Raw genomic sequence first — 7,762 nt, 5'->3', positions numbered from 1 at the left:
CACTTTTCATATATTTATAGAAACTTCTGCGATTCTTTTTTAAACTATCTACCAGGGATGTCTCATGTTCTCTTTTTGTCCTTTGTATTTTCTTTTTAAGTGTACCCGTACATCCCTTATACTCCTCAAGAGATTCACTTGATCCCAGCTTTCTAAACCTAACATACAATTTCCCGATCATGGCCTCAATATCCCTCGTCAGTCAGAGATTCCCTGTCTAGTAAGAACATGCTTTCTTTGAAATCTTCTTATTGCACTTCCAAAAGTCTCCAAGTTGCCAAACATTTTTTTTCTGCTCACAGTCTCCCCTGATCAACCATTGCCATTAAAATTAGTCTCGTCCCAATCTAGGAATTTACATTGTGGACCACTTCTATCTTTTTACATAACTATGTTAAAACTAGAAGTGTTGCCACTAGTCCCAATGTGCTCCCCCCACTGACACATCAGCCATTTGCCCAAGTCTCACTTCCTATGGGAAGCTCAAGTGTAGCCTCTTCTGGAAGTCACAGAGTCATAGAAAGCTACAGCACATAAACAGGCCCTTCAGCCCATCTAGTTCATGCTGATCCATTCAAAATGCCTACTCCCATTGACCTGCACTGGGACCATAGTCCTCCATACTCCGACCATCCATGTATCTATCCAAACTTCTCTTAAACATTGAAATTGAGCTTGCATGAACCACTTGCGCTGGCAGCTCATTCCTCACTCACACAACCCCCTGAGTGAAAACATTTTCCAAAATCTTCCCCTTAAACTTCTCATCTTTCATTCTTAATCCATGACATCTAGTTGTCGTCCAACCAACCTCAGGGGATAAAACCTGCTGGCATTTACCATATCTATACCCCTCAATTCTGTAAACCTTTATCAATTCTTCCCTCAATCTTATACATTTTAGGGAATAAAGTTCTAACCTATTCAATCTTTCCTTATAACTCAAGTCCTCCAGTCCCAGCAACATCCTTGCAATTTTCTCTGTACTCTTTCGATTTTATTTACATCTTTCCTGAGGGTAGGTAACCAAAACTACACGCAACACTCCAAAATAGTCCTTGCCAATGTCCTATGCAACTTCAACATCCCATCACCTGTACTCAGTACTTTTGTCTAGGAAGGCCATTACGCCAAAAGCTTTCTTTACAACCCGCTCTAACTGTGATATCACTTCCAATGAATTATGGATCTGTGTTTCAGCACCCTTTGTTCTACCAAACTTCTCAGTGCCCTACCACTCACTGTGTAAGACCTACTCTGGTTGGTCCTCCCAAAGTGCTAAACCTCACACGTGTCTGCATTAAATTTAACCTGCCATTTCTTAGTTCAGTTTTCCAGCTGGTTCAGATCCCACTGCAAAACATGATGGTCTTCCTTGCTGCCCACTACACTCCCAATCTTGCTGCTGATCTCCTCTGAAGGGCCGTCTCCACCACCAGCCCCGCCCCCCCCAACAGCTCAAGACACTGTAGCATTTTGAAACTGACTTACAGCAACAAACTCAACTCCAGTCAATTGGCTTATGTTATGCCTGAACTGTGTCTGAAGTCCATTTACTGCAGTAAGCATATTTTCTTTACCTAATAAATGTATGCCAGTCTCAGATTCAAAATGTTTATACTAAATGAGCGACACTGGCTTTTTTTTGCAATAGAATTTGCAGATTTTTCTGCCATTAGTGAAAAGCAGAGATTCCCGACATCACCCCAATTGTAAGAATGGCGTCATTCTAACTTTAAGCTTCTTGTTCCAGTCTCCTTGCCCTTCAGCCAGACTAATCTAAATATTACTGTTCACTTTCAAACTGGAGCCATAAATACAGCTTGTGTTCCTGCTTAACCTTCCCAGCTTCAGGATCATATGGCAAGATAGAAGCTTCTATAAAGGAAATTGCTTGATAAAATAAATCAGAGGAAGTCACAGAACTTATCAAGGGAGAGAATATTTTATAACAAAGCTTAGGAATATTTTGAAACTTCACTCATTAGAATAGTGAGATTTCTCATTATGGTCTCATTTCCATATGTGAAAATGTTGGTATTATGATTGCAGTAACAGTGAAATTTTACCTGTCTTTTTAATCCACAGGGTGAATTTGGGCAAAGAGGTAGACCAGGCAAGGTTGGCCAAGATGGAAATAAGGTAAGATACCTTGCTTCTAATTAGCTATCTAGAACGCGTGTGAATTTCTTCAAATTTTCTGCACAAATCTATTTTGTTCTTTTATGTATAGTGTTTATTTCTAAATTGGGAACAATAATTGCTTTCAATTTGGTGGTGTTCTGCCCAGTTGAATCCAACACAATATACTGAAACCAGATCTAGTGTGTGTACTTATCTGATAGGTTTAATTACTTAATTTTTGGAGTATTTATGTGTCAGCTCAAAACAAACAGTTCAATTCAGCTAGATGTGTATAATACCTGGTTCAACGTAAAAGCATACTTTTATAATATGCTGACAACAATCTAATTTTCAAGATTAGCAATCTTTGCATAGGGTTGTTGAGATGGAATGGATTTACTCAGGCAAAAACAATGTTTGACCTTCCCTATCTCTCTAATGTACCTCAGCATGAAGATTTCCAAGTGCTGTGACTGAATAATACAGACATTTCCCTGCTGGCTTTTCATTCTTCAGATAAACTACTAACTTCAAAGCTCAAAGTAAATATATAGTCAAAGTTCATATATGTCACCATATGCAACCCTGAGATTTGTTTTCTTACAGGCATTCACAGTAAATACCAAGAAACACAATAGAATCAATGAAAAACTGCACATATTGAGATGGACAAACAATCATTCTGCAAAAGACAGCAAATTGCAAAGACAAAATGAACAAAATAAATGAACAATAAATATTGAGGACATGAGATGAAGAGTTCTTGGAATTGAGTCCATTGATTGTGGGAACAGTTCAGTGTTGGGGCAGGTGAAGTTATTCCCTCTGGTTCAAGAACCTGGTGGGTAAGGAGTAATAACTGTTCCTGTACCTGGTGTACCCGAGTCTCTTGTCCCCCCTTCTGATAGTACAAGTGAATAGGGAGCATGGCCTGGATGATGGGGGTCCTTGATAATAGATGTTGCTTTCCTGTAACACATCCTCGTAGATGTGCTCTGTGGTAGGGAAGGCTTTACCCATGATGGTCTCGGCTGTATCCACTACTTTTCCATTCAAGGGTATTGGTGTTTCCATACCAGGCTGTAATGCAGCCAGCCAGTATACTCTCCACCACAGATATATAGAAGTTTTTCAAAATTTTAGATGATGTGCCAAATCTTTACCAATTTCTAATAAAGTAGAGCCACTGCTGTGCTTCTTATACATTGGCACATATGTGCTGCACCCAAGAAAGGTCCTCTGAAATGATAATGCTAAGGAATTTGAGGCTGCTGACCCTCTCCACCTCTGATCTCCCAAAGGGGACTTGCTCATGGACCTCCTGCAGTCAATAATCAACTCCTTGGTCTTTGTTTAGCTGAGTGAGATGTTATTGTGTTGACACCACTCAGCCACATTTTCAGTCTCCCTCCTGTATTGTCACTGTGGTTCGGATATGGCCCAAGTGCAGAGTGAGAGACGCTGAAGTGGGTCAATAGTTCACAAAACTTTAATACAAACAGTATTCAAGGGAAAATAAAACAATAAACACTAAGCCATTTAGGGCTGTTAAAACTCTCAAATGGGAAACAAAGCCTACACTGCGGCTGAAAAGAACATTAAACAACTACAGCGAGTCTTCAGAGTCAGTTGACTCCACAGTCTAGTTTCTCAGGCAAGGCCGATGGAAAACAAGTCTTGACAAACACAACAACAACAAGTATGGAGTTAAATGCTATCACGATTAAATAATAATTAGCTGACACTTGCAAATTCTCAAGCACAATTGCTGTATCTACTGTGCTGCTGAATCCATGGTTGTGACATGTATGCCGATTTGTCATCAACTTTGTTTATAAACAAAGTGTGAAGGTTTTTTTTGAAAACTTGCAACAACCACTGCAGTTAATGGCTTCAGAAGCTGGTGAGAATACATACTGCCCACTTCACTCTGGAGAGTGAATTAATTGTCAACAAAACACTTGCTCCACAGGTCAGGCCATCAAGCAGCCTATTGTTAATGCACAGTTAGAGTTTCTGCTCTTGGATCCTGGCATTTGTTTACATGTTTTAAATCGGTTTGTTACGTATCCCGTAACTGGATCACTTACCAGCAAAGATAGAGAGGTCCACTGAAGTCTGATGGTACCATTTTTAAACGTTTTTATTTATAAAGGGGCACAAATGGAAGGTTAATACAAACATTTTTGATAACATACGTCGTCAATACTCAATCTAAAGCGCAGGTATAGTAATAATCAATCAGAAATAAGCTCTATTGTTGTCTAGGGGATAATATATTGTCCATTTGGAAATATAACAGTCATTCAAAAGTCGGCAGGCTTCAGCCTTTTGGGAACCGCTGGGTTTCCCGTGTTGGAGAGAGAGAGAGAGAGATTGGTGAGAAAGGGAACACTTGCCCGGGTCCTTACGAAGCAAAGCCGTGGAATCAGGGGAGCAGGCTTCCCTGTTGTTAGTTAAAAGCGTTTTTCCGTGATTCCAGCCACAGACTCCCGATTCGGAATCTAACGCACGTGGCTTCCTTCAAAATGGCTTCCCGCTACGACGGGATCGCTATCGTGTCTCCTTGGTGCGTCTAAAGGGGTCCCCCCCCAGACCCTCCTTTATACTTCCTCACGGGATCGCAGGTGTCAATCTCTCTCTCAACCAGCCCACTTTGCCCGAGGGCTTTACACGTGGTCTTCATGAGACAATAGTCAAGGTCGCCTTATTCTGCATCCTGGTGGAACGCGGTATTCAGCACGTCTCTCTCTCTCCCATTTCCTGTGTCTATTCAGCACGTCTCTCTCTTCTCTTGGGTCATTGACCCCCCCCCCTTCACTAGGGCTCTTGTGATTCTCACAAAGGAGGGGGCTGGTATCATAACACCTCCCCTCTTAAAAGTTTTTTACCAGCGGTTAAAAATAGTGGTATAGAGTCTTACAGGATTTTTGAATCTACCACAATACACAAGCTTTTCTTTTCACAGAGTACTACTGTTATACATTCAAGACAGTATCTAAACCGTTAATGATTACAGTGTCCCTTTCTTTAATATCTTAACATCGCATACCGTATGAAAAATCTTGTAGCATCAGACTTCAATTCAATAACCACCTATTTATTATTTTTTTCTTCAGCAACAAAACTAAGGAGGTGTGATCTTAGCTTAGGTGCATCTACAAAAGTTTATGCAAATACTAATTGTTTCGGTCGTTTCACTTCACCGGCAGGTCTCCAAAGGGGATGTCTTTATTATTCACAGGCTTTGGCGCAACCCTGTACAACCTGCTTTGCTGTTTAAAAATGGCATCCCCATTAACCGTCGCCTCTTTTTCGGTGAGTCCCCCCGTGGGGAACTTCAGTAATTTGGCGAGGTGAACTCCCGCCCGTCTCGTTCATCGGGGTCATCTTATCAACACCACTTAGACCATTTCCACCCAATTCTGTAATTTTACCCAGGCGGCTGGCCCTTTTGTCAGGACCATGCAGGCTGATGGGTTTCCGTTCGAACCTTTCCCTCAGGCCGCATTTAAATTTCGGCTTTTTCACAGCACTCTCTTGAATAACAACAGCGTGTGGGGCACCTTTACATTCCAAATCAACCTGTAATCGATGCGCAGGCACCGCGTTACCAAGCCCTTGTTTCTGTAGCTTGGTTGCTTCTTCTGACACCAATCTAAACTTTAAATTTTCTTCATTCGATTTGGGAACTACAAACTTCCCGTTCCCTTCAATAATAATGTTTATTCCCCCTTGGTCGAGTTCCACTTTAAGGTTCACCACCCCTTCGTGTACCAACACCTGGGAACCCTCCCTTCCCCCAATTACCAGGGTTAACCCTGTCTTCACTGAACCCAGTCCATCTGACCCACAGGGACTGCATTCCTTTTCAACTGAATCAAATACCTCAGACTTTTTCTGAGCTCCATTACTAGGTTCAGTACCACGTGCATCCACATCTTGGACACACTCAAACGGGACATCTGCCTCTTCCAGGCTTTCAATACCCATACCTTTTTCAAATTCTAAATTCCCCTGATCCTCCCAGTTCCTCTCTGGGCAACTCCCTTCCGGAGTAAACTCAACCCCGCGGGCTGAAACAACCTCATCTGCCAACCCAGCAGACCTCTCCAAGGTAATGGCATCCTTTTCATCTAGGACTGCCTTCATCTCATTATCAGGAACACCTTGATAACTCTCAATTTCTTCAAACAGGGCTGCCATCCCCGACAGATCATCCATGTCCAACTCTGGACCTTTAAACAGCTTTTTCCGTTTCTCATCTTTATTTCCTACCTCTAGGACCTTTCTCTTCGCTAATGGAAGATCTCGCTCCTCTCCCTTAACCCCTTTCACTTTACTACACTTCGGTTTACCACCCTCAGAACCCTCGTGGTACAGGGTCGGTAGGACCGTCTCGGCCAAATCAATATTGGCCAGATTTAAACTGCTCGCTTTCTCAGCTGCCTTTCTCGACAGGCTGCGAATGCTCGTGCCTGTGGTACAGACTGGAGATGCGAGGGGTGGGGCTGCAATCCTCACAGGCTGTTTGAGCCGTGTCACCCTTGTCCAAACCTGCCCCCCGGCTAAATCATTTCCGAGGAGGACGTCCGCGTCAGTTCTCGGGAATTCTGATGGCACCCCTATTTCGACTGGTCCAGATACCAGCTCACAATCCATAATTACCTGATGTAGGGGCACCATTTCTATTCTTGTACCTATCCCCTTCATGGCGACCACTCCCCTTCTCTGACCGAAATCTAGTATCTCACGGCGGATCAACAACAGCTCCGCCCCGGTGTCTCGCCAGATTCGGATGGGAATGGGTGGGTCTCCCCCCTTCACGGACACGGTTCCGGGTGACAGCCAAGTCTCTGACCCTTCTCGTACTCTGTCTACCCGGGGCTCTCTCATCGATTTACTGATTACCACAGCACACCCGATAGGGACCGCTGCTCTCCCTTTTTCTGGCTCCTTTCTCGGAGCAAAGCACCTAGAGGCAATATGTCCTCCCTTCCCACAATTAAAACAGGTCAAGCCCGGAAATCTCGGGCCGCCTGGCCTTTCCCCCTCAACCTTACCACTAGCTCCCGGCGGGACCTCTGCCTCAGCCGGCGGACTTTCCCTACCGTTCCGATGGTCTCTCGGGTAACCTTTTGGCGAGGAAATCTTTATCCTGTGGGTTAGGGCATATTCATCTGCGAACCTAGCAATTTCTGAGATGGACTTATTCGCCTTCTCATTCAAATACATCCAGATCTCCTCCGGAACACACTCTTTTAATTCCTCAATCAGAAATAACTTCCTGATACGCCCATAATCCCCGTCCACCTGTTCCGCGGTGCACCAACGGTCCAAGAGCACACCCTTTTCGTAGGCTAGCTCGGTATACGTTTGATTCCACCCTTTCCGTAAATTTCTGAACCTTTGTCTATACGCTTCCAGTACTAGCTCGTAACTCCGGAGAATGGCCTGCTTTACTTTGGCATAATTCTCCGCTTCCCTTTCCTCGACGGCCAAGGCCACATATGCTCGTTGTGCCTTCCCCTTTAACACACTTTGTAACAACGCCACCCACTGCTCTTTGGGCCACTTTTGATTTACTGCCACCTTTTAAACAAGCAAGAAATAACTATCAACATCCGACTCTTCGAAT

The 7,762-nt window shown here is 43.5% G+C and overlaps 1 protein-coding gene across 1 annotated transcript in view; it reads left to right on the top strand.

The window, feature by feature from the left end:
• Window positions 1-7,762, top strand: part of LOC140713931 (collagen alpha-6(VI) chain-like) — a 142,859-nt gene that overhangs the window by 100,473 nt on the left and 34,624 nt on the right. The window contains exon 33 of the mRNA XM_073024627.1: window positions 2,089-2,142. Within this exon, the coding sequence (XP_072880728.1) occupies window positions 2,089-2,142 (54 nt within the window). The remainder of the gene's footprint in view (window positions 1-2,088; window positions 2,143-7,762) is intronic.

Source organism: Hemitrygon akajei, chromosome 20 (assembly GCF_048418815.1).
Source record: "Hemitrygon akajei chromosome 20, sHemAka1.3, whole genome shotgun sequence".
NCBI lineage: Eukaryota > Metazoa > Chordata > Chondrichthyes > Myliobatiformes > Dasyatidae > Hemitrygon > Hemitrygon akajei.
This window is presented reverse-complemented; position numbering and strand designations above follow the sequence as displayed.